Raw genomic sequence first — 26,902 nt, 5'->3', positions numbered from 1 at the left:
GAGGAAGGGCTGGAAATCAGGGATTTCTCCAGATTATAACACAACTCCCAGGGATTGTAACACATCTCCCCATTCATGTCTGACCTGACACAATGAAAATAACGAGGGCACAGTCGCATCCTAGTTTTATTACAACTGACCTGCAGGCAAAAGGATAGAACTATTACATAAACACTCTGATCCATGTAAAATATCTTAAATAGAGAAGGAAGTCCAACCAGGATACCGGATAAAATACTCTGAAGCTCTCTGAAGCAGTTACGTTCCTGAGCTCCATTTTACAGACAATAAGGCAACATCCCTGCACATCAGCTTTGTGATCATTTTTATACATCTTTTTTTTTTTTTCTTTTTTTTTTTTTTCTATGGTACAAGAAAAAAAGAAATAAGCAGAGTACACAATGTACAGTTCTTACACTATTTTCACAGCTTTTGTTTCTTATCAAGATACATGGCCATAAACGGTGCACCCTTCGTGCTGAAATCGATGTATGTTAACGGCATTCTGTACAGCAGTGCCACCGCACAGCCCACACCTGACTGCGGCTCATTACTGCGTTATCCACACTACGGGCAGTGCTCTGATTTAAGCAGAGCTGCTGGGCAGGGCTGCTCACCTTCAGCTCCTGGCAGAGCTCAGCGCTGCCCCATTAGCGCTGCAGAATAGCTGCCCGCCGTGTTGGGAATGCTCAGCTGCAGCTGAGCGCAGCGGGCGATGCAGCGCTGTGTGCCCTCTGCTGGGTGCACTCTGCTGGGTGCTCACAAGCGTGGCCCGGGCTCTCTGCTTCCAACACGAGCAGCAGGGCAGGGATGTGCCGTGCTCCTGCTGCAGCATTGAAGTGCGAAGCCCCATCTGGGCAAATCTGCACTGCTCTGCATGGCCATCCCTTTGCCAGAGCTTCGGGTGAGCTGTTCGCGTCCGGGCAAAGTTGTATTGAGTGCTGAGAAGTGGACAATTCAAGCTGGAAGTGACGCAGTCTCCATTTGATCCCCAACATGCAACCAAATGTCTGAGAGCTGCAGCAGTTTGGAGGGGAAATTAAAAAGTTTTCAGAAAAAAAAATCATCTCTGAAAAAGATGCCAAATTTAGAAGGTAACATGGTGGCTGATCTACTCTGTGCTCACACCTTCAAAGCATCACAGCTCGGCTTAGGCTGCAGGGGACCATAAAGATCATCCAGTTTCACCCCCCGCCATGGGTTGGCTGCCCCCAGCTCAGGCTGCACAGGGCCCAACTGTGGCCTCAGTCACCTCCAGGGATGGGACACACACTGCTCTGGGCAGCGCCGGTCCAACACCTCACCTGGTCTTGTTGGGTCAACTGAAAAGGCAGAAGGTGTTTGACATTCCCTCATCCCTGCTGCCTTGTGAGGTTCTCAGCAAGGTTCACTGTAAAGTACAACATGAGCTTCCCAGGTTAACAAGAGGTTACACAGACCCAAAAGGCAAACAAGGCTTCCAACCAACCAAGCAGAGCATCACATTTGCAGCAGCACAATGGGCACAGACTCAGTGTGGCAGGAGAACCATCCTGCGCAGTGCTGAGAAGGAACTGCTGAGGTCTGGCCATGTGAGGAACGCACAGGGCTGGTGGCCGTGCTGCTGGCTGGGCCAGGGGCAGGGAAATGGTGCCAGCAGCAGAGCTGGGGACAGTGAAGAGCATGAGAAACACTGACTGGGAATCGCAGATGTTCATTTGTGGCTCATGAAAACAGCCGTGGACTTTGTGAACGGCACTTGTCGAAGTCAAAGCAAAGCCAGCCGGTGGTGAGCGCCGTGCAGCCATAAATCAGGTCACAAGCAGGTTAAATTCAATTGAGTAATTTAATAATTCTTCAGATCAAAGGTCTTATCTTACCAGGTAACAATTTACAGGACGCCTAGTTAAGAGTGAAGAGTGGCTGGCTTGGTAAAAGGAGAAAGAATACATGATGTCCCATCTCTGAATAGTTTAATGTTAGCCTCTTTCAACGCAACATATTTTTGGTAAAGACATATTCACTATATTTAACAGGATTTCTCTCTTAACAGGAAGTTCAGCTGAGCACACTGTCCCCAGAAAGTAATGCTGCGACTGTAAAGCAACAGAATTTCATAGCGGTAAATCTATTGCACTTTGTGAAGAATAAAATTCTCTTTTGCCTTTCTGGCTCCAGAAGGCAAAGCATCTCGTTGGTTAAGCAAGTTCTTCTCCCTCCAGGCAAAGTCTCTTAATGTTCAGACAGACAACGCCTAACTTTCGTTTGTTTGTTTTTTATTATTACTTGAAACAACAATTGGAAGAATTTGAGAGAAAAATCTTTCCAGTAGCTGCTGAGGAGTCTCCAAGTTTTGAGTCTAGAAATGAATTTCAGGTGCTATCCAATCACGGTCAACAAATAAATGTACTTATTTCCACATCTCATGAATATGTCCACAAAAGAGCAGATGAGGTCTCTCTTTGACCAACACTAACACTGTGTGATCAGGTATTACAGGGATGCACTTTATATGTGACAACAGTATACAGACAGGATGGAAATAACACCAATATTATTGCACATGGTGTCTGGGCGAGCATTAAAAACACTGCAATATGTGATGAAAATTCTTTACAGCTTGTTTTCTCTCAGCCCTTTTTCTAGAGTTTGACGTAGCAGCAATATCAATCGACATACATTGGAGAGCTGGGAGTTGCTGGCATTTGATCCAGGATTTTACAGACATAGCATGCAACATCCACCGTGCGCTCCTCATACATCAGAATGAAGGGATGTTTCTGGAATCAGACAGAGAAACAAGCAGGTTACTACACTCGCCTGTCAGGCTGGATGCCCCAGATATAAGCACAGCATATAGATTTGCCTGATGCAAGAACCCAGTGCTTGGGTGCAGGACACCAGGACAGGGCCTGGTCCAAAGTATCCTTATCTTAAACATGTAGTGAAGAGGTGGGGTGAAACTCCATGGGAGACACACTGAAATACTTGCACTAAATACTTCATCATTGGCCTTTTCAGCAATGAGGAGACATAAACAACAGGGAGACATGACCTGGGAGGCTGAACAGGAGGTGAGGATCCCAAACCAGTTCTCCTGAACAATGATCCTCAGCTTTGCCCAGCAGGTCATACTACCTGCCTCTAACTGACAGCAGCTGGGAAATAATTATGGTGACTCTGTGGGCCAGGACACCAGGCAAACTCCCTTCCTACAATGTCAACACCATCAGGCACCCAGGACAGGTTTCCCCCATTCTCTGTAGGGGTGGCTTCCCAATGCACACAGCTCCATGAAAATACATGGCTGCCAAGTGTGATGTATCCAGCCCCAAAGCCCAGCCTACCTCCTTGCTTCATGGTGTGGCTCATACATTGGAGGTACTGATGTGTGACAGCATCTGCCAGCAATTTGACAGGGCTTCTGAGTGCCTATGCCATGTTCTCAAGCCATGGTAGAAGTTGCAGGGCACACTACATGCCTTACCCAAGCCTGCAAACTTCAGAGAGCACATGGGTCAGCTACGCCTGATTAGATGACCTACTTCAATATGGCACCTTCACCTAGCTCCTAGAAGTGGGTATTTATGGACAAACAATAATCTTGGCCATCGTATGAGACACACAAGCCTGACAGGGTGACAAGGAGGTAGTGCTTTCCTTCAGGCTGCAGAGCTGAATGCTCTGCTTCCATCAGCCTGGAAGACACAGCCCTGCTCCATGCTGTGCACAGCCACAGCAGCTGGGCTCAGCAGGCATGCTCTGCACTCACCAGAAGCTCTTTGTACTTTGGCCTTTTGGACTCGTCCTTTGTAAGGCTAAAGAAAGCAGAAAGACAATTAGGAAAAGGTAGGGCTGAGGAAATGGTTACAGACATTAAAAGTACATTTTACAGCATTTTACAGCACGAGACACTGAATCTACTGCTGTCATGGAGGAACTCAGAGCATTGCAAACCATTCAAGTCCAGGAATGTGGTTTCCTCTGAAAGTCACCCTTTCCAAGCTTTGAGTAATCGCCAAACTCCCTCTCCACACAGGACCAGGTGCTAGCGTGAGCACAGACCCCATAGTGATCAACAAACCCCACTAAGGATGGGCCTAAGAGAGCTGCAAGCTAAATTACATCATCCCCCCAGGGCAGTGAGCAGCCAGAGTTCTGACAACATTCTTAGTCATGGGGTTGAATTTTGGGTGGTCCTGCATGGAACAAAGAGCTGGACTCGATGATCCTAATGGCTCCTTCCAACCCGGCACATCCAGGGATCCCACAGTTCTACACTGCAGCCTTGCCATGTGGCTGCCATCTCCCCAGCATGGGGACAGCTCGCTGGCTGCTGGCCTGCAGCACAGGGCATAGCTGGGCTGTGGTGGGACAGCAGGAGGCAGCAAAGGCCACCAAAGGCCCCACAGCACTTGGGACACAGACACAGTGCTCCCTGTTGCTCCCTCAATTTTCTAACATTAGCAGAAATGGCCTTATCTCGCAGATCTATCACAACCAGCAGACAGCAACACTGCACTTCCATCATTTTTCCTGAGATTATGAAATGCGCATCCCTGGCTCAGAATGTCCATCACCTACATAGACCCAGAACAGAAAGGCCCTGAAGGGGCACGCAGGTCACGCTGATCTGTGCATTTCACTGCTATGTTAACAAAATTACTTTGATGACCTTTCACATTTTGATGGGAAAGTACTTAGAAAATTCACTCTCAGCCTTTAGCCTAAGCAGGACCATGCACAGGTGGCAGGCAGACTGCTGGAGACTTCTGCACAAGCTCTGCAAACACCCCATCCAAAGCTGACCAAACTGCACAGGCCCTTACACCTCATAGAAGCACACAGGACATGAAATCAATAACCCAGCAAGCCACCTGCTGCTGGTCCTGAGAGCCAGCTGAGCAGAACCGTATACAATCAAGCAGGAAGGCTCCTGGCTTGGCTATGTAAAAGGCAGGACTAGAATAGATCCTCAGCTCAACCACAAGACAATACTACCAGGTGCCTCAGGCTTCTTCCTGAAGAAGGCAAGGCAATTGCAGGTCTGTTCCAAGGCTGTACAGTAATTAATAAACAGGCTGCACAAGCCAAGCAAATCTCCCACCACAGGTCTTGTGACTCTCAGTCATTTTCTCCTTATTTGTTCCCTGAAGAGCAGCTCCCAGAAGTCTGGGGTCCTTCAGACTTCATTCAGATAAAAGACTTAAAAACCTCTCATCATCTTCCAAAGAAGAGAAATGTGAGAAGTCCTCAACCTCGTGTTGGTGCAGGAACATGGAACTAAGTGTTGGCACGTGACTTGACAAATAATTTGCAACGACTAAAAAATCCAACTCCAAGTGCTTTGAGTAGGTAACACTTACCACAAGTTGACGAAGTTGATGAAACTTGGGGAGAATTCCCTTTCCTCTGAGTTACTCAGCTGTGGTGGGTCTCCTTTTACTACTTGTGTCAACTGGTCAAACACACTGTTCCATTTGGGGTAGGGGAATCGCCCTGTGGCCAGCTCATACTGCAAGATGAAAGCAACAGGAGATAGGTTACACGATGCCAAGTTCTTTCAGGGTAACAAAATCTCTACAATCTTTCAGGATAAAAAATCTCCCTCTTTGGTCCCAAAGGAAAACTAAGATGAGATTCTCCATCCCATCCCCTACAGGCAGTTCAGCTCAGAGGAGGACAAGGAGTTTTGGTACCTACATCAAGTCTGTGTCCTAACTTACCCAGCTAAGATTTAACCCAGACACACTGAACTCTCATGCAGTCAATCTCTCTCTTCTACTGACTAGAAATCAACCGAGGGTCTTTTTAAGATACTTCAAAAGTGGGAAAACAAAATCCTCCAGCCCCTTCCCAGACATTGCAATAACCACAACAGAAAAGGGATACTGAGAAAACAAGCATTTTAAAATGCCTGCCGGGAGGGAAGCCCATTGATAGAAGGAACTGACCCATCGCTTCTGATTTCTCTTCTACTTCACCTCTCTGAGAATGGCAGAACTTCTCAAACAACTGGTGCTTGCATTTTGCAGTGCTGTGGTTAGTTAGAGATAAACTGAGAACCAGGCTTAACTGACAGACTGCACAGCTAGAGTACCCCAGACAGCAGGGCTGTGAGAGGCTCACTCACAAAAGCTGGGTGCCCTTTCTGTACTGCCATGCTCACCATCACTCCTCACATCAGATTTTGAAGACAAAATTCATTTGCAATCCAGCACCTTTTTCCTGCTTATATCTCTGCCTCTGACTACAGCTGCAGCTAAGTATGTCCTCAGGGGTTCAGACAAGCCATCTGCCTTGAACGGATTGATATTCCTTCTGAGTCGGGAGGTGCCCACTTCTATCACAAAATACAAATGCTTCACTGCAGCAGAGCCAGGCTTTGCTTCAAGCATATTTGACACCAACCAGCTCTGTCACACTGCCAAGCGCACTACGGATACCCAGCAGGGATCTGCCATGCAGCAGAAGGCCTAAGCCCTGCTCACTCACCAATGTAATCCCCAAGCTCCAGACGTCTGAGCGGACATCATAGCCTTGCCTGGATGCACTGGGATCTATCCTTTCCGGCTGAAACAGAAACAAGTACCATTCAAATGCTGCACCATACAGGACAGAATGAGACACATCTGCAAACTTGGAAAAAATAAGTTTATCCCATCAAGATGACATTCAACCCCAACAGAGAAACATCCAATGTCCCTGGAGGTGTTCCAGAACTGCAAAGATGTGGCACCGAGGAACGTGGTTTGGTTGGCGTTGTGGTGATTGTTGGTGGCTGGATGTGGTGATCTCAGGGGTCTTTTCCAACCATAACGACTTTATGATTCTCTGATGTCTTCATGTTACCAGATCTTCAGATACCCAGAAGAACTTCCCTCAGAAAATGGCAGCAAGTTGGATATGGGTGATCTGCACCCCAGAGTGACATGTCCAGGGAGCAGGACTACCTTTATGCTTTGCATGTCATCTCTATGAGAATGCCTCTTTTATAAGACCATCTAGTCTAACCATCAACCCACCCCCACCAGGCCCACCAGACCAATTATGGGCTTCCTAAATAAACATGGGGCTTGGTGGGTTAACAGGTAGTGGCAGCAAGAAGGGAAAACACAATCCAATATTCTCTCATGGTTTCAAGATGCTGGAACGGTCTTCTTGGATGGATCAAACAATAAAGAAGAAAATGGCTTAATGGGCAATATTAGTGGTAGGAGGACAGCTGGACCAGATGATCTTAGAGGTCTTATCCTACTTTTATGATTCTGTGATTCTATTATTCTTTCCTGCTCTCACAGGTCTGTATGCTGCCTTGTTTTTTTACACTCCAGTTATGATTTCCATTTGTTTTAACCTCATGTATTAGATTTTCCCATTGATGGGGCACTGCTGGATGGATTTTTCAATAACCCTGGTGGAAGTGAGCATAAAATAATAAAACTGGTAAAATTAAATTCTCTTAGATCTATTTTCAGTTCTTCATGTACTCACCTGGAAGTCCAGTCAAAATCAATCACATTTGCACTATACATAAACCCATGCTTCTGGTTACTCCAGAATTCTATCCTGCCTGGATAAGTGCAGTCTTTTCATATTGGCTTCCCCATTTAAACAGACCACTAAATCAGCTGATAAGGAATTAATAGCTAACATATAAACCCTTCCTTTTACAGACAGAAAACAAAAATATTAAGACAATTTATCCAACATTTTGAACCTGAGACAGCAAGGAAAACATCCCAAAACAGTAGAAAAGGGGGGAGGATTTAAACAGAAAGCGTGCTCTGAGATCCTGCTACTCACTAATTTGAGGGGAAGAAGGATTGATAACCAGTAAGGATTTGGATGCTCCTGGATAGCTCAGGAAGCTACTGGAGATTTCAGCCAGAAGTAAAACATCTCAAGGAGGAGCCAGTGAGTGCACTGGCTCACACTCAGGCTAGAGAACAAGAGGAACTCATACTTCTACTCTCCTCAGAAGTAATAGGTCCAACCAGTCCGAAGTGCTCACAGCGTATTTCCATCAGCAGTCCACAATGGAAATGGAAAATGCCAGCATGACAGAGGATAGAAGAATGTGGCACCAACAACAAGCAATACAGAACCTTCTGCCACGGGAAGAGTTTCTGGTGTCTCTCCCGTACATCTCTCACGGACAGTGCTGTGCCTATCCTGTCCATTCTCAATATCATGCTGTAGCTGCAACACCCCCCACAGCCTTGTCTGCCCACAGCTCCCACACAGCTCTGGCAGGCCTGGTATCAGTAGACACACAAGAACAGCCTGACTCCATCAGGTATGAGCAACCAAGTCCCAGCCCAATGGCACGCCATGGTACAGCCCTGCTGGGACTGTGGCCCCATGACACCACTGCTTTCTCTCTATGCAAAGCTCTCACTACCTCTATCCCTTCTGCCAGACCCTGGGGGCATCCTGCTGCTTTCTGGGTTCCAGGAGCAGGCAGGGAGACAGGCTGTCAAGAAAATGATCTCTGAGGTCCCTTCCAGCCTGAGCCATTCCATGACTCTGTTCTACGATCCTCTAAGTCTGAAGCACCCACACAGGGGCAGCCTGCTACCATGACCACACAGAGCATGACAGAGCAGCAGGGACTTGGCTCTACACAGCCATGGCACAGCTAAAGGCAAAGTACAATGGACCAAAATAAATCCCCTGTAAATACAGAGCAAAAAATCCTGGGAATTTTCCATGTAGAGGACATGGGAACACTTAGCACCAGTGTGTCACACTCAGGGACCTGGGATGAGAACTGCAGTCAAACCCCATCTCTTGCTGGATGTCTTTCTAATGCCAACTGCAAGCAAGGGACAGAGATCAGCCCCTGGATGTGCTGCTGACTGTGTGAAGAGGCAGGACATGAATGCACCACAGGAAAAGCCTGACACAGGGCTTCCCTCAACTTAGTGCTTGCATGGCACTAAACTGTACTTAGTACATCCCTACTTCCTACTTAAACCAATGCATTCCTAAAGTAAAAGACAATAAAAAGGTTGCAAGGAGTGAAGAACTACCAAAAAGCAATCTGTGCAATCTAAAGCACAGAACAGAACTGACAGGATATAAACGCTCCCTGCCCTTCCACCACAGAAACAGACGGATGTGAGCTGAAGCTGCCAGCCTCCACAGCAGCCCACCTCCCCCCACACACAGCAGCACGCCATGAGAAACACTGGATGTGAACCCCAGGGACTGCTCTGCCTTTGGTGGATGATGGGAGAAGGTAAAGCCCTCCACATCTGGAGGCTGAATTGTGCAGGCTGTCAGAGCTGTCTGTGCCAAACTCTGCTGCACAGCACACAGTGAGCTACAAGCCAGGCAGCCGGAGCTAATAGACCTCCACAGTTCCAACAGCAATTGGATATGAGTCTTGCATTCAAGAGACAGCTCCCCAGCACACTCTTCTGCTGCTTTGTTAACCAACAGATCAACTATGTATGTGTTTAGGCAGCACTCCAGGCAGAAGTGCTGTTTTCCCAGCGGTGATAACCCCATTAGCACGGCTTTCTCACTGTCAGGGCTGTGCCCTGTGAGGGCTCAGTGCTCACAGGGAACCGTGTGTCACCATGCAGAGCCACAGGGCAGCAGCTCTGAACGGCCGCCCGCAGGGCTGTGCAATAGCAATGGAAACCATCTTTAGGACCATAAATAAACAGTTTGGGAAATTCTTCTGCTGTTCAGTAAAGGAAAATGCTGCCACTCCCTTTTCACGTTGCTGTGTTTCTCGAGAATATCCCTGCGGCAAAGAGCAATTTGTTCCTCCTTCAGGGCTCTCCCTGCATGGGCCTCACACAACCAGAGTCGGAGCGATGGCCATTCTCAGTGAGAGCCTGGGCAGGCAGGGAAGCAGTGCACAGAGCAGGGCAGCAAGTTGCACTGACCACTGGATCTCCTCACAGGAGCATGAGGGCTCACAGAAGGTGACCTCGGTGCTGCACAAGCCTTGCACTGAGAACACAAATGTGAGTCATCCACATAAGCAATGAGATAATTCAACCCAATTTTTCTCAGGTTATACCCCTCCCGCCCAGTGCCAGGTGACTGATGAAAAAGTGATGAACCCTTGGTTTTCTCCGGTCTGTATCACAGAGCCAATCACTACAGGGATCACAGAGTCATAGAATGGCTTTGTTTGCAAGAGACCTTAAAGATCACCTACTTCCAACACCCAGCCACGGGCAGGGTTGTCAGCCACCAGCTCAAGCTGCCCAGGATCCCACCCGACTTGGCTTTGAGGGATGGGATGGGATGGATGTGCCTCACCGCCCTGCAGGACCTGCAGTATCCCACACAGCAGCCCATCCTGGCTGCAGGAGGAGATTATGCTCCTCAGCCAGAGTGTGACATAGCAGAGCAAAGGCAAAATGGTGTGATGGGTGGAACAACTGGGAGGGAAGCAGAGAACACAAATTATTCTTTCTTGCTGGGGGTCATAAACAAGCAACATCTTCCTGTTTCTCCATTTATTATCTCTAGGATAGAAGGAGAAGCACTGGTTTCTGTGTAAGCCTTTTCTACACCTACGGATGAAAAACACTTTATAGGAGGTAACAGCTCTATTGCTTCAAAGATTGAAGACAAAATATTCATCCATGCTTTAACTTTTTAATTCAGATACTCCTTCCCAAATCCCCTCTGTTCTTTATTTCCTGTTCCTGCCCTCTCCCAGATCAGTCTCGAAGCCTGTGGCTGCACAGAGATTATCAGCAGAGATGGTGTTTCTAGAGAATGGCCTTTCCTCCCCTCCTACTTCCTTTACGTATTTACTCTGAGAGAACGTTTCATTCCAAAACTTATCCAGCAGCATTTTCCAGGTGGAGACGCTGGTTTCCAATTGCATGGGATCGCCAGCTCCTGCCAATGGCATTTCTAACAGAGTTCCGCAGTCTCAGTAGCAGGAAGATCCCAGGACAGAGGACAGGTAACCAGGGGACTCACTGGGCAGGGAAAGATTGGGAGGAAGGTTTATGAAGTCAAAGGGATCCAATTGGGGTTGACACTGTATATCCTTTGTGACCTTCATCACCTTAAGGTAAATGTGTTCTGCATCACCTGGACTGTGATTAAAGAAGCATCAATAATTTGCACTAGCAAAAAGCTTAATGGAGCATGTTCACGAGTTTAACTTCCTTATGTTCTAAGGAAGACCTACTCAGTGCAAAGGATGGCATTTACAGTGGGACCTCAAAGGTGCCTTGCGTTGGTCTACAGCTAAAATCCACCAGAAAACACAAAATTCATGTTGTTTAATTGTGTGTAGTATGAAAATATAGACTGTGTGATATATAAGTGTTCCTGAGGAACAAGTGTGATTTGAGCTGCTTGTTAGCTGGGTTCTGACTGCACGCTGACTCAGCCAAACAGAACAGAAAAAGCAGCGCTCAGGGGTGACAGACAGCAACCTAGAAAAGGACAGGGGGGTGTGAAATCCCAGAGAAGCACCATCACTAACGGTGTGTAGCTGGGCAATGCTCTCCTTACACTCTCCACTGCTGGGGTTCAACTTTGGGGTCTATGTTTGTGAAAGGATGCTGAAAACCAGGAGGGAGTACAACATAGCCACAGGACACAACCCAATCTGCCTCAAGGCCATAAAGTGCGCAGTCTCTTAATCCCCTCAAAGAACAGCTTAAGAGGTGACTTCCTTGGTCAGAAAGTACCTGCTGGGGAAAGAAGCTGTGGCAAGGAAAGGACTTCTTAATTCTGCAAAATAGAAACAAGAGGCCACAGTCATCGGTGGCTTCCAAGAAACTTCACTGTGTTATCAGGGCTGAACTCTGGAGAGGCAGCAGTTCTGGAGGGCTGGAAGGTGCTGTTTCAGCACTGCTAAGAAGTAATTTCATCTCAGAACATCACTGATGGCTGCAATTTTGGTATGGATGCTCTTGAAGTCCTTCAAATAATTATGAAAGGCTGAAATGCAGGGAACCCAGTTATGTTTTTCCACAGTATTACTGTGTAACCAGAGCATAAGCTTTCAAAATACACAGGAAAAAAAGGAGTCCGGCAAAAAACAATGCAATGGGAAGATTTCTGATCATTGAGAACTGTTTAATGCAGCAGAAAGTGGAACCAAGAGATGGTGTTTGGAGATGAAGTTACAGCCACTCCTCAAACCCAGGTGAAACCCAGGAATGCTTTTTCAAAGCAGCCTGATGAGCTGTGTATTCGAACTTTCAGACAGCACTGAAAGTCACAGCCACGCAGGGCATTACTGCTCTCAGCAATGGGTCATTGCCACGGTCTTCCTGCAGCAGGATGCCTGCCTGGCCTCAAACACATGAGCAACTGGAGCCAAGCAGCTCAAAGTCAACAACAGCTGCAGAGCTCTGGACCCGGGAGCTGTGTGACCCTTCCCTTCTCCCTTTGCTGCCTCTCCCCACAGCAAAACCTGCCCAGAGGAGCTGTACCTGTACCCCTCTGCAGCATGGACGCACTCAGTGCCGCAGTGCCGCTGCTTGGCACAGGCTCTGCCTTGCGTGATGTAAGGAGCTAAGTTTGGACAGCAGAAGTCCCACGCTGAGCAAACCTCACGGATGATTTTAGCTTATGAATGAGTAAGCAGAGTCATGTTCTCAGCTGAAACCGCTGAAGCATGTGGGTGACATCAGCAGCACACAAGAGGGGAGGACTGTGCTCAGATCTTCAGCATTGCCCGCACAGCACACAGGGATGGTGCTGCATGTCTCACTGCTTCCCTTCAAATCTGTTTTCTCAGTCATGAAATAATGGCTGCGTGCCAAGTTTCAGATTCAAAAGTAAAATAAAAAAAATGAAAAGGAAAAACAGATAAATAAGAAATCCAACACACAGTTCAGATCGGGAGAATCCAAGAGGATTTCAGCTGCAAAATGTCAAACAGCAGGCTGCCTGTTCAGTTACATGAATGACCAATGAAAACCTGGGCACTGGGTCAGGAATGTGAAGCTAAACCCAGGCTTCTGCCCGTGCCACCCCAGCCCCACAGCCCTGCTCCCACACCAGCAGAGACCACAGAGCTGCACAGTGACAGCCCTGCTGCCCGTCTCAGGAATTCCTCCTTTTCTGCACATGGCCAAGCTGTGTGTGAGCTATTTGCAAGTGGGGATGCAGCCCCCTTGTCCACAGAGGTAGCAATGCCACCTCAGCCAAGGAAGTGCAGCACAGGGTGTCTGTGCCTGGCTGCAGCAGGCAGCTCTGGGTAGCCTGTCAGGAGAACCCAAGAGAACCCATTGTAACTCTGTCCCAAGAGAGTTCCCAAAGGAATGGGACAGGGCAGGACACCTGAGCATGGATCCCACATCCATAGCCCAGCTGCTTCCAGCTTGGCCTCACACCACTCCTCTCTGATGCAAAAATTGGGATCCCTTGGGCATTAAGAAGGTGAAAAGATGTTAATGTCGCAGACTGTCACCTTCAGCATGGCAACTGTCCAGCCCAGAAGCTGTGGCAGGAGACAAGGCAGGGACTGATACCTTATCAGTGCCCAGAACCCTGGGCACTGCTGCCCTGGGCACACAGCTGTCAGATCAGACAGGAAGGGCTGACAATGCAGTGCAATGAAGCTGACTGAGTGCTGCTCCACAATGACAGGGCAACCAGGTTCTGCTCCCCCACAGAGACCTGCTCACACTCCTCTTTTGTGCCACCGTTCAGGCTTTGCACCTTCTCAACAAGCCAACTGCAGAAAAATGCCATCTCCTCTCGGGAAGGCCTGTTGTTTTACTGCTGATCCTCAAAATGCTTCTCCATGGCAGCTGGCATGATCACCAGCAAGCATGATCACCAAGCAAAACCTCACCTGGAGCAAATCCACAGTGCTGGCAGAAAAATGGGTCTCAGGAGGGCTCAGCATCATGCTGCCCACAAAAACTGGGGACCGGCCATCGTGGGATGACAGGGGTCTCCAGCCTTTCCTTTCTTTCTTTCAGAGAACACAAGGCATATTTACACCTTATTTCAATGCAATGACCACATAGAAATTCAAAGTCAAAAGCAAAACAACTTCTCCCGAACTGGCAGCTCCAAGGCTGACATGCCGCGTTCTGTGACAGCTCCAATCACTTTGGTTCAAACACAAGGCACTCACTTAGCAGCTGGATGTGGCTCCTGCTGCCCAATACTCCCTGTCAAACTGGAAGACATCCAATGTTATTGTTATCAATGGCTATTTGGGGATCTGGCTCCAGTGAACACAGTGCTATCAGGTTCCTCTGATGGGCAAGTGCTCATGCTACAAGAATTACTGCAAGCAGCAAAGGCCAAGCAGGCAACATGCTCTCATCATCACAGAGCATCGTCCAGCAGCCCTCATCAGACCTACCCAGGCTGAGTGCAGGTACACTGTGGAAGCCCAGCTAGCACCCTTCAACTCTTTCACACTGATGCCAATTATTTACCTTTCCAAGGGAGTGCAACGGGCCCAACTCATTTCCAGGTAAATTCAGCATCAGTACAGCATCAGCCTTTGCTGCCACAGAGGAGCTGGCAGTGGTGTCTGCTGGCTGGGGACATCTCCCTGTTTTCCAGGCTTCCCAGTACATGGGAATGCACATGGACTTGGACAGGAGTCACCGAGTCAGAGAGAAGGGAAGAGGCCAGCAGTCTCCCACACCAGTTGCCAGCTGCTGGCTCATCCCACAAACCATATAACATGCCAAGGCTCTCACAAACCCAAATGGAACATTTTTCTCACTTAAAAATCCAACCCACTCTGGAACTGGTAATAGAAGTGCAAAAAGAACACGGCGCGTTAGGACAGGGAGGGAAATCAAGAAGTGTACTCAGCAAAGACCCAAGGAAATGAAGAAGCACAGCTATTCACAAACACACCAATAATCGTCATGCAGTAATTAAACCAACAGTTTGAGCAAAGCTGGCTGTCTACTCACAGTTTGAAGCAAAAGCAGAAATATGAATTCTCTTAACTTGTAGGGGACAGGGGATGAGCAAGACTTCTATATACAGAACTGATGCATAACTCAGATGATAGGGGAAAGTCAACAGTATTCCTAACTCCACTGAGTACTGTAATCAGAACTGCTGGACAGGGCAGCAAGGTACTGCAGACCCTGCCCCAACTCCATCCCACCCTGAGGCCCTCTGCTTCAGCCCGAAGCATCCCAAACCCCATCAACACAACAGAATGAGCAGCTCCAACTGGTTCCCTTCCCCACAAGGATTTCCAGACACTTGCCAAAAGAGCTCAGAGGGGAAGACATGCCCCTAACTCCCTCCAGAACACCCAGGTCTTTAAACAAAGCACCCCATTTCACCAAGTGAGGTGGTTCTAGAACTTGTACACACTGTTTTACCACAACAGTGATCTCCATAAACAGATTTCATCAATTCCAGCCAGCTCACTTTGCTATCAGGACAGTCGACAGAGAAGTTCAAGTGCTCAGAAACTCAGGCTCTGTATTTTCACAGATCAGAATCAAGGCAAACAGGTTTTCCTGGGACAAATCCATGTGAGAGCCGTTAGCTAAACCAGATGGGAACTATATTTTCAAAGGCAGAGATTATCCTTTTTTTTCTTGAGCCTCAGTAGATAAGATGGCTCAGAAGATACAGAAGATACAGTGTTTTTCAGCATATTGAGGCACAAGGAATTAAAGTGTAATTAGTTCCATTTACACCAGCAAACAAACAGCTCAGTCACAAGCCACTCCTCAAACGCAGGTGAAACCCAGGAATGCTTTTTCAAAGCAGCCTGATGTGCTGATGGCACCAAGCTGAGTGGTGCACTTGAAACAACAGAACGAAGAGATGCCATCCAGAGGGATATGGACAAGCTTGAAAAGTGGACACATGAGAATGTAATGAGGTTTAATAAGGCCAAGTGTAAGGTGTTGCACCTGAGCAGAGGTAGTCCTATGTATGAGTACAGACTGGGAGAAGAACTCATTGAGAGCAGCCCTGTGGAGAACCTGGTGGTCTTGATGGACAAAAAGCTGCACATGAGCCAGCAGTGTGTTCCTGCACCCAGGCAGCCAACAGTACCCTGCACTGCATCAACAGAGGTGTGGCAGTGGGCAGGGAAGGGACTGTCCCCTGTTACTGCAGTTACTAACAATGCTTATTATAGAGCTCAGTATTTTCTGGGAAGGATGTGCTTATCTCACAAGCAGCAAGCTGGCACTTTGGGCAGACTCTCTGAGCCAGGCTTAATGAAAGGGGTCAGGGAGCTGCACAACCCACAGGCACCCAGCACCAAGCTCAGCCCCACTCACCGCCATGTATGGCCGGCACCCTGCATCTCGTGTTTTGGCAATGGAGTCCACAAGCTGTCCGCTAATGCCGAAGTCACAGAGTTTAATATTTCCATTTCTGTCCAGAAGAATATTGGAAGGTTTGATATCTGTAAGGGGAAGAAATTTAAACTGTTAAGTCTCAGCTGGAGGGCTCAATTTCCCAATGAGCAGCAACCAACAGTGACTGCTGCACACAGCCCCCAAGCACAGAGTGCTTGTGGCCACTGAGGGTGCAACTAGCAGTGACAGGAGATGGAGTGAGCCACGCAACGACCATGAAAGCCCACGACAACAGTCCAACCTCTCCTTGGTATAAAAAATGTGGATCAGAGGGGCAAGGAAACAACCACCAACCCCTGAGGTCACACTGCAGAACCTGTACTGCTCCCCATGCTCCCACCTGTGGCAGGGCTTCTGCTATTTACACTGTGATTTGATGCAAAGCTTGCTTCAAATTCTTGCCATTAGTTTTGTAGGCAAGAAGAAGAAAATACATGAACTTACCTCTGTGAATGATTTTCAAGTTTTCTTTTAAGTGGTTTAGTGCTTTCACAGTCTAGGAAAAAATACAAATGAAAAATAAGCAGATATCATGAAATTCCTGTGATTATTCAACTTCTGGAGTTCCAAGAGCAGGGGAGAAAAATATTAAATACAAAAAATGTGTAAATGCTGCAAATGAACTATATGATTAAAATGTTTTCCTCACAATTTTTCCTGCAAACAGAAAATGATATTAAAAGAGGGCAAGTAACTTTGAAAGATCACACTTCAAGAGAGGAAAGCAAGAGATGAAGTTAAGTAATTTCTGACTTAAGTAAGAACTTATTTCCAGCCCTGTGCTGTACCTTTTCTGTAAGAAACAAATGCCCTATTCTGTCTGTGGAGGACTGAGAGTGGATGATCTTCTTGGACCCTGCCAGAATCTCCTGCTCCCAGACTCCAGCCCAGAGCTCTTCAGCTCAGGGCTGGCATGAAATCAAGGGTGATCTGGCAGAACACATCAGGTTGCAGCACAGGTCTTGCTTCAGCCAGTAATTCATTTAGCTGGTCAGTAGTATGATGATGCATCGCATAAGCAGCAGAACAGCCATCAGCCATCGCAGACTGGATTTTCAGTCTTCATTTTCATCATCTTATAATCTAAGAGCATGCAAGCCATCAAGGAAGACTGCTGGCTTCTAAGAAGTGACTGAAGGTGCAGGTAGGCACAGTATTTCACGCTTTCTGGAAAGGGTAAGGATAATGGCTTTCTCTTTCACTTTTTACAGGCCTCACTGAAATAACTCACTTGGCTTGGCCATGACTTTTTCATTGGACCAGAACAACAAACTGAACTATGCACCTGCTGAAAAACCCACCTGCATTTTTAGGAGCCTTTGCCCAATGGACAATGGACCACAGAGGCCCAGACTACCCTGCAGAAACCCAATGGGCCCAACAGAGTTTGGGAGAACTCAGGATACTTTTCAGCACTCCTTCCTCCACAGTCCAAACCCAAAAGCCTGTTTCACAGAGCCAGTGCCTACCCTCTTGTTTAGACAACCAAGGGATCGTTTGGGCAGGGTCAAAGTTACAGACCCCCAAGACCTGATTCTCCACTATGTAATATGTTACAGGAAAACTAGAATATATTCAAGATTCATTATAACAGTGATGCAATATAACAGCAGCAGTTGTACTGCATGCAGACCAAACAGCTTTCTTACACGTTAAGTAAGAGACCTGAATTTTTCAAACTAGCTTCAGAAAAACATGCGCACACACACAAAAAAAAGCTTAACAAAATACTCACAGCTAAAGTGATTTTGCCTAGGATTTCTTCTGGAATAACATCATCTAATACACTATATACATATTTGTAAAACTTATCAAACGAGGTAGACATGAGCTCCATACAGATCCAACAGTCACCCTGGAAAAAAAAAAGAATCTTTGTTACCGTCAAGCTTGAATGAGAAACAAAAACCCAGAGAGCATTACAATATCCCTCAAATCCAATGAAACACATCAACAGCAACGTGCATTTGACAGGAAGGAAGAATTCCATCCTGATTAATTTCAGTCATTCGATCAGCAGCAAGCCTGAAACAGTCATAGAGAATAATGGAGAAATCGCCCCTATTATCTACTTCCCCTCACTCCATTTATCAGCAGAGAAATCTAATTGACAAGATCAGACTCGACACTGAATATTAGCTGCCTGAGAATAGATGAAGTGATGCCTCAAAAACCGTCTGGCTCTCAAGGAGGCTGATGGCACAGTAAGACACAGCCATGCGTGCTAAGACTACAAAAATGCCCTGCAGTTTATGTCAGCTCTGCATAGGCCAGAGCACATTTCATTTGGAGATATAACCTAAGCAGGAGAAAATGAAATCCAGGAGGACAGGGAGTTTTGCTAACTTGCATTTAACAGTTAATTTAAATGCAGAAAACTGTTAAGGCACATCTCTGCTAAATGAAAAGGGCAGTGGGACACTGGCACAGGTTGCCCAGAGAGGTGGAGGATGGCAGCCAAGCTCAGGCTGGACAGGGCTCTGAGCACCTCATCAAGCTCTGTGTGTCCCTCCTCACTGCAGAAGAGTTGGACCAGATGATCTTTGTGGGGTATGATTCTATGAAAAACCAAACCCAATAATTAGAGAGCAGCATGTCTTCTTACCAAGCTCTCTCCTAAGATCTGTGAATCAGTGTATTCATGATGGGGATGAGAAATGGATATCCACAAAGAATTATGTATGGAAGAATTTCATCTCTTGTTGCAGTATGCATGACGATATACAGCTTAGCTATGGATTGATCTTATAATAACAAATAGAGGAGAAGCCTCCTGAAGTAATTATACCCAATCAGACAAAAAAACAGACACACATAAAACACGTGGAAATGAAATGAGAAAAAAGGACCAAGAGCATAAAAATGCCGGCAATCCTGCAAAGCCCCACACTCCTATTTGGTGCACTCCAAGTCAATTCTGGTTTGAAGCAGCCTCCTGGTCCTCATCTCAGCCAGGAACAATTCTCAGGTTCTACTGAGAGGACTAAAAAAGCACGACAAGCCACAGGTTTTAAGGACAAAAAGGGGTTTTGCATCCACTCAGAATGACCTCCTGTGCAAAACAGGCCAAGAAATGGCATCCACCCATCTCCAGACGATGTGCTTGGTGTAGTGGGAACACAAAAGGCCTGCAAAGGGGCCAGTGGGAACAAAAGGGGACAGTTTCAGTGGTGTAAAACATCCTTCATCCACACACTGGTATCAGCTCATGTCTCCCACATGAGGGAAAGGACTGCGACAGGCCTGAGCCCAGAGAACACACATTTCACCTGAAACAAAGCATAAGGCACTGATCAAAAAGGCACTTTTCTGAAGGCAGAAGCTGGGACACCACTAAGAGGCAACAGAGGGAAGAGAACACAGCCGTTCCAAGTGATTGACACAAGGCAGTTGTGGAGAGAGACATGGAGAAAGGAGAGCTAAGGATGCTGGAGAAGGGTTGGTTATGGATGGATTGGGCTGAGGACCTGATCTGAAATGAATTTCTGTTACGTATGCATTGGCAACAACTGCAAAGTGGAGTCATAGCACTTCTGTAACACCAAGAGTGGCTCAGAGAAAGTAATGTGGATGCAGTGTTAGTGGTGCATGTGAAACTGGAACCATATCAGACCCTTAGCAACTATCCACCTTGGAAGCAAACAAGGACACACAGTTATGTCCAACTGCACTAGTATATGAGTGCCCAGGTTACAGGGCTGCTGCTTATACAGGAAAAGCCAATTTATGTGGAACAACAGAAAACCTTATCAGAGCTGTTACTGTAACAAAAGCTTCACAATGTACCTTGTATGTCTGCAGGGTTGTAGTGCACATTACTGAATACTCAAACATGTTTGTGTTTCACCACAACATTCAAACTGATTGTGATCAAAAGCAACAAAGGAGAAGAAAAGTCAAGACATGGTTTACGCCATCCCCTGAAATATATGCCGTATAGAAACCCCGGATGTGGATATTTATTGATCTGGTGGTATAAAAGTCTACCTGATCAACATGAATTCACATCAGCAAGATTAGAGGAGAAAGACAAGAGAGCGTTTCAATTATGCAGCATCTTAAAGGCTGGTGGTAAGAGTCGAAGTCCTGCAGGTTCTCCTCTCTTCCTGGAAACTGACAGAACCCACCTACAAGCAGAGCTGAAAAACCTTACTGAGAAAAAAGCAGTGCCCTTCTTGTAGGCATGTCAAAAAATGTCCTTCACTACAATGGTCCATGACATACACTAAGACCGTGTCTTTACCAGCACTTCTGAATTCTGTGTTCTTAGTTGCCAGCCCACAGTCAAATACAATATAGAGATGCCACTGAGCTGGAAAGCAGTTTGTCTGGAAAAGGACTTGGAGGTCCTGTTAGACAAGATAAACATGAACCAGCCACAGAGAAGGTTGGTGGTATCCTGGGTTGCCTTAGGCCAAGTACTGCTGGGAGCTTGAGATGATGATTCCTCCTCCCCTCTGCTCAGCTCTGGTGAATCCACACCTGGAGTGCTCGGTCCAGCTCTGGGCTCCGAACAAGAGACAGGTAGCCATGGGAGGGTCCAACCAAGGGCAAAAAGATGACAAAGGGTGAGCTCAACCTGGGGAAAAGAAGGCTCAGGGGGATCTCATCAATGTCTATAAATATCCGAAAGAATAGCGCAGAGAGGAAGGAGCCAGGCTCTTCCCCAGTGCCAGGACACAGGGCACTGGGCACAATCCATAACACAGGAGGCTCCCTAAGAACACAATCTGGAAACACATTCGACTATGCAAAGTGCCTGAGCACTATTACAGGTTGCACAGAGAGGTTGTGGAACCTCCAATACCAAAAGCCGCCTAGACATGGTCCTGGACCACCTGCACTGGGTTGGCCCTGCTTAAGCAGGGCGCATAGACATAACGGCCTCCAGAGGTCCCCCCCAGCCTCAACCAGTCTATGATCCTGCAGTACTTACACTGCAGTTTTACCAAGCTAGTGTTCCTCTATGCAAGTTACATCTATACTAAAACACTACTTTCAGGTTGGGAAAAAGCAACTACTGAGATGTGGTGGGTGTTCCATCCTTGGAGACTTTCAAGGTGAGGCTGGATAAGGCCAGGGCAACCTGATCTAGCTGTGCATGTCCCTGTGCATTGCGGACAAGCAGAACTGGATGGCCTTTAGAGCTCCCTTTCAACCCTAAGGATTCTATGATTCTACTTCAATAAACTAATGTGTACTATGAAAGTACTTCCCAGGACACTGTAGGTGCACTCAATCCCATCCCTTCTGGGTGACTCAATATGGGCAGACATCAACAGTGAAGGCAACAAAGACCTTGTATCAAATGATCAAGGATACTTCAACAACTTAATCAACACCAGCGCTATGCTGCTGTCATGGTCATACTACTAACTCTTCCCTCATATCAGATTTAGGTCCCACAGTCAGCTTTATGGCTTCCTGGGCTTATTTTAAAACTTGTAATTAATTTACTGAGTCTGTTGATTTAAACTTGATTTGGCTACATTTATAGTGTGTAGAAGTTGCTGCTGATATCCCAAGTTAGACAAGGCTTTTTTCCTTTTCCGCTCTTGATAAGGAAAGCAATAGGAACATTGACCTTAAAAGAGCAGTTAGTATGGTTGGGATATAGGAACAATCTCAAACTAGGTCAGCTGCAAAGCTTGCAGCACACACACAAGAAACGACAACTGCTTTTCTCAAAGATCATCATCTCCCATCTGGCAAATATTGTTTCGAGAGGGAACAAGTGACCCTGGTAACCAGACCTTCTGCAATGTGCCGTCTATCAGGACTGATGTGGAAAGCTCTGTTTGCTCTGTAAATCAGAAGTCAATGGTCTTACTGGGGAAACATGGGAAAGCCAGCTGACTTCATCAGGCTCTCAATCTCCTACAGCGAGGAACAACAGCATAACCACCCCTCCTGTGCTTCTCTTCCTGATTCTCCTCATTCTTCACGCTTTACTAGAAACAACCTTCTCTCTTAAGAAGTCAAGCTGTGGACGTCAAAGCCATCTCAACTTCCACTCACGCAGAAGTCTGCAGTCAGAAATGCTTCCTGTTCTCGAAAAAAGGGTGAAACTTTTTAACCTGGGATCTTTGCAGAAGCAGCAGAGCATCCTGGTCAACAGCTGCCTCAATAGAATGAAGCACACTGTACCACCATGGGTATGTGGGGGATGTGATGTGGTGACATCAAGGTCACAACCTCACGGCTCTGGCAAGAGACTCCAGCACAGGCACCACCTGATGTCAGCACAATGAAGTCTCCTTTAATCAATGAAATGTTGCTTTTCAATTATTCATGTTTCATTAAGTAGGTAATTCTAGTTCATCTAAGGGGGTGCCTAAAAACTCACACAAAAGTTCCACTGCTGCTAATTTAAATACAGTTTTTGCATTGATATACATTGCACTGTATTTGTAGACATACCTAACACAAGGACGTACCATATGACTGAAGAACAAGGAGCAAATAAAATACGGGTAAAGGTGCTGGTGGCTGAGGGACAACCAATGCCACTTCCCAGAAAAGACTCATTCTCATGTCAAGCTTCCATAAAGATTATTCATGCCACTGTCTGGTTTTCATGCATCGATGGTATAACTGCAGCTTGTGGCACTTAGCAATTTTGCAGGAAGAAGCTTTTTGAATGGTCAGAATTGCCAGAGATAAAGCAGCATTTCAAACCTTTCCCTATCAGAAAATGCTTGCTGAACAAGTGAGAATATGAGTAGGGAAAATATTCACCTGCGGTATTTTTTTCCCTTTCCAAACCAAATGTCTTATACTCACAGAGGCTGTCACAACAACTTGTCTGTTTACACTGGTATGACTGTATTCAAACTAAGTTCCATCCAATCTGGCTTACCGTTCCTACTCCCCAAACTATCAGGGGAGAGCTCTGCTTCTCAGCACAAACCTCTCACTCCTTCAGAGAGGTACCCACCTTTCAGAACAGCCCAGCTGTCCTACTGCTGTTCCTGAAGCCTTCTTGCCAATCGATTGATTGAGAGCTGCCTGCTCAGAGTTCTAGCTCCTTTAAAGAGATTCGAGGTAAAGAATCTGAATCATGACTTAGAGCAGAAGGTCCCAAGATCAGCCTTCTGCAATGTTTTTCCTTACTTTTCACCTTGAAATGCTGAAAAACAAGGTTTGTTGACACATGTATTGCTGCAGGACTTCCTGAGAGAGATTTAGTCCCATGTGGTCCTATGATCCAGTGCAAAAGTGAGCTGAATGATGCCATTACTTTGGGAGTGGATCAGAGTTGGAGGGTGACACAGGTTCACACATACTGCTGAAAATCTTCTTTTTCCACTTAAATACATTATTTCTCTTCTCTTCTGCTGTCACAGTTTTACTTTCTTTAAAAAAAGTAATTTATATTAAAACATGTAATTAATATGACAAGACAAAAACTCATCCAAGTCTATCAGGAAGAAAACAAGGAGAGGTGAAGAACGCCACAACACCAATGCTGAGGGTGAGGGCAGAGGGGATGCCAGGGATGCAATATATCCCAAAGTGACATTACTGAAGCCTTGCTCACGGAACAATGCCTAGCTGCAAGAGGGCAGGACATTTTGACAATACAAAGGCCAGGCTGACAGCTGGACACTGTTCAGAGCAGGATTTTGCACTACTGATGTATGTACACTTACTTTCTGGAATGTGCCTAGAGTTGCAGAGGTGACAGGCTCATGCAGCTCTGAACACGGTGCTCATCAGCATCTGGTGAGATACGGCCTTGCCCAAAGACTTTTCTTCAAGCTAGTTGACATCCTTATCATTTGTATTTCAGCAAAGCTGCCAACTTGCAGCCAAGGCTGAGCCTGCACACTTGGTAAGAGTTCAGACTGCATGAACAGGGACAACACTTCCTGGCCCAAAATGTTCAACAGATAAAGTGAAGCATGGGAAATAGAAGGATTAATAGCCTTATTTTAGAGACTGAGATTCAAAGCCAGAGAAAAGACTGGATGAAATTACAGAGGAAGATTCTTGAAAAGCAGGAATTGAATATTCAGTTCCAACTGCAAGCTTTAAATTCCAAGATTCACCTTCTTCCTCTAACAGCACCCCAATAAAGCCCTAGCAGGCTCTGCATGGGCTGTGATGCCAGATAATATGCAAAGATGGAAAACAGGGATCTACTCACTATTGTTCTTTTTCCTGTAGGTAGACTCAAGTAGAGGAAAAGAGTCAAGCATGGCATAAGACTGTCCAGGCTGCATGCAGAATACCAGTTCCCAACTGTTCTTACTGGTCATTCACAGGCAATGGGAGTGCCTGGGCAAGGCACAAGGAGACAGAACGATACCTTCTGCTGCCTTGCAGAATAATGCATACCTTAAATTATGTGTATAACAACTGGATGTTAAAACAGTCACCAAAAAAAAAAGAGTGTGTTAAATGTCCAAGCAAAATTACCGCCCCTAGGCAAGCTATTGCAGGTACTGTTCCTTTCAAGAACAGAAATGCAATTGTGGTACCAAAAGGATAGCACAGAACTGGACAATATGCAGCTAAGAGCAGGAAGATCAGAACGGATTCTGTGTATGACACAAGCTGGCACTTATCAGACTGAAGAAGAAGATATGGCAGGCAGAGAATATGGCAACAGTCCCAAAGAACCTCAGGAGCCTGGACAGAATGGATACAGAGCAATTGTTCACTGCCTCATCAAATACAGACACTAAGGGAACCACTGAGAGCAGCACTCTGAATGATGGGATGAAAACAGGACTATGGTGACAGGCTTCCAAATGAAGGGTGCACAGACAGAGGAAGTCCCTCTCTGGGAGTGCTGCAGATGCAAAAAAAATGTGCAGGTTTTCAAAGTAAAAACAAACCTTTTAATGGAAGAAAGAAGAAACCGAGGAAGAATCACTAAGCAAAAGACAGAGCTCAGAAGACATTAATCTGCACATGACTGAAGGCTATGCCAAAAACACACACATGCTTCTGTAAGCAGATCCTGTGAGCCACTGCCAGAGACAAGACCACCCACTGCTGTGACCCAGCAAGGTCACTCATAATTCCTTATGCATCTGCATGTACAAACCACTTTAGGGAAGAAGCACATCAATTGTGGCTCTGACACAGCCCTGGTACATATATACATGCACACACATACATCTATACATACATCAGGTAACAATCTGCTTCCAGCTACCACCATTTGGATACTGAGTTTGCACGTGTCCTCCATGTGGTTCTTTCTGACAACTGCTGACACAGATCACACTTGTGTCCAAGAAAGGTGCTGCAGAGCTGCACCCAGCCCAGCAGCACTCACCTTGCACAGGGAACCACAAGCTCATTGAAAGAGACTGAAATATGCAGGCAGACGTAATAACAAGTGGGAGAGCATCAAGGTGTTTAGCAGCACTCAAACATCTGAGTATCTTGGTTAAATAACCTTGATTCAAGGTGGCAGTCTAGAAAACTAACAAATTAATTTTCTTGTCCTTATTGCAAACTGACAACTGCAAAGACAAAAAGGGCAGAAAAACAAACTGTGCTATGAATGAAGCAAGTTTGAAGTCCCCACCTCTCTGAAGAGTGCACCATAAAACTGAACAATATATGGGCAGTCACTGCTTCGCATTACTACATCAAGGTCCATCAGAAGCTGCTTCTGTTCTTTTTCATCCACTGTCGACCGAATTCTCTGAAAGAGGAAGAGTGGCAGAAACTTTATCACTTACATGCCATTACTGTATCCTCAAAACCACCCCTGGAGAAACATGCCAGGGACCCCGAACCCAAGGCTGAGCAAGCAATCCCCAGGGCATGCTCAAACACACTCTATAAAATCAAACTACACAACTGAACTACATTGTTAAACAAGGATTTTAACTGATAACCCTGAAAGTCATTAAATTCAGACTCCAATATACCCAATTAAATTTTTCTCTCGTGAGCATCATCATTGTCAGATGAAATGGAAGAGCAGAGATTTCACTGAAACCTACAGTGAAACATTACATTTGGGCTTTTATTTTAAAACAAACACCCACAGAGTTCTTAGCAATATCGGATGGGGCTCAAAGACCAACCTGAAATTTAACTAAGGAACACTGTGTTTCAAATTAATAAGGAAAGCAAAAAAGACAAAAGGGTTCCCTCCACCAGAGCTGACACAGTGAAAATGGCCCATCAGGTAATCAAGGAAACACAGTTCTGTGGAAACCCTAATGGTGAGCAACAGCCTTTCTCATAAAACTAACAATAATTGTCTGAGGCAGCATTGAGATATAATGTACAAAATATAGACATACTGTATGTTTGAAAACATATGTGTATATATGCATATACTATTCTTTATACTATATGTAAGGAAATCTATGATTTGAGTGGGAAAGAACAATGCAAGTTTGTAAATAGAAAAGAGCACATGTCCAAACGTGAAGCTTATTAAATGAAGGATGGGGCAGACCATCCAAAGTTTTTCATGTAACTCGTGCAAACACGATCAGCGTTTTGCACTAATGAATGCATTCCCTGAAATGTGAGGAAAATTATGACCCTGAAGAAGTCATGTTGAGAAATAATGTAAAAAATTAAATAAATAAAAAATAATTGCCAAGAAATCCAAAGCAACAGAAGTAGCCTGG

The 26,902-nt window shown here is 46.1% G+C and overlaps 1 protein-coding gene across 5 annotated transcripts in view; it reads right to left on the bottom strand.

The window, feature by feature from the left end:
• Window positions 1-1,806: 1,806 nt before the first annotated feature.
• The window catches only part of MAP2K4 (mitogen-activated protein kinase kinase 4), a 73,722-nt gene continuing 48,626 nt past the window's right edge, over window positions 1,807-26,902 (bottom strand). For all 5 annotated transcript variants that reach the window (XM_015879997.2, XM_015879998.2, XM_015880000.2 and 2 more), the window contains 8 exons: window positions 25,837-25,956; window positions 18,028-18,147; window positions 16,737-16,788; window positions 16,212-16,339; window positions 6,475-6,552; window positions 5,346-5,494; window positions 3,752-3,797; window positions 1,807-2,759 (listed from right to left, as the gene is read on the bottom strand). In XM_015879997.2, the coding sequence (XP_015735483.1) occupies window positions 2,646-2,759; window positions 3,752-3,797; window positions 5,346-5,494; window positions 6,475-6,552; window positions 16,212-16,339; window positions 16,737-16,788; window positions 18,028-18,147; window positions 25,837-25,956 (807 nt within the window). In that variant the 3' untranslated portion in view covers window positions 1,807-2,645. The remainder of the gene's footprint in view (window positions 2,760-3,751; window positions 3,798-5,345; window positions 5,495-6,474; window positions 6,553-16,211; window positions 16,340-16,736; window positions 16,789-18,027; window positions 18,148-25,836; window positions 25,957-26,902) is intronic.

The sequence above is a fragment of the Coturnix japonica genome, chromosome 18 (genome assembly GCF_001577835.2).
Source record: "Coturnix japonica isolate 7356 chromosome 18, Coturnix japonica 2.1, whole genome shotgun sequence".
In the NCBI taxonomy this organism is placed as follows: domain Eukaryota; kingdom Metazoa; phylum Chordata; class Aves; order Galliformes; family Phasianidae; genus Coturnix; species Coturnix japonica.
The sequence above is the reverse complement of the archived record's forward strand: the minus strand, read 5'-3'. Positions and strand labels throughout refer to the sequence as shown.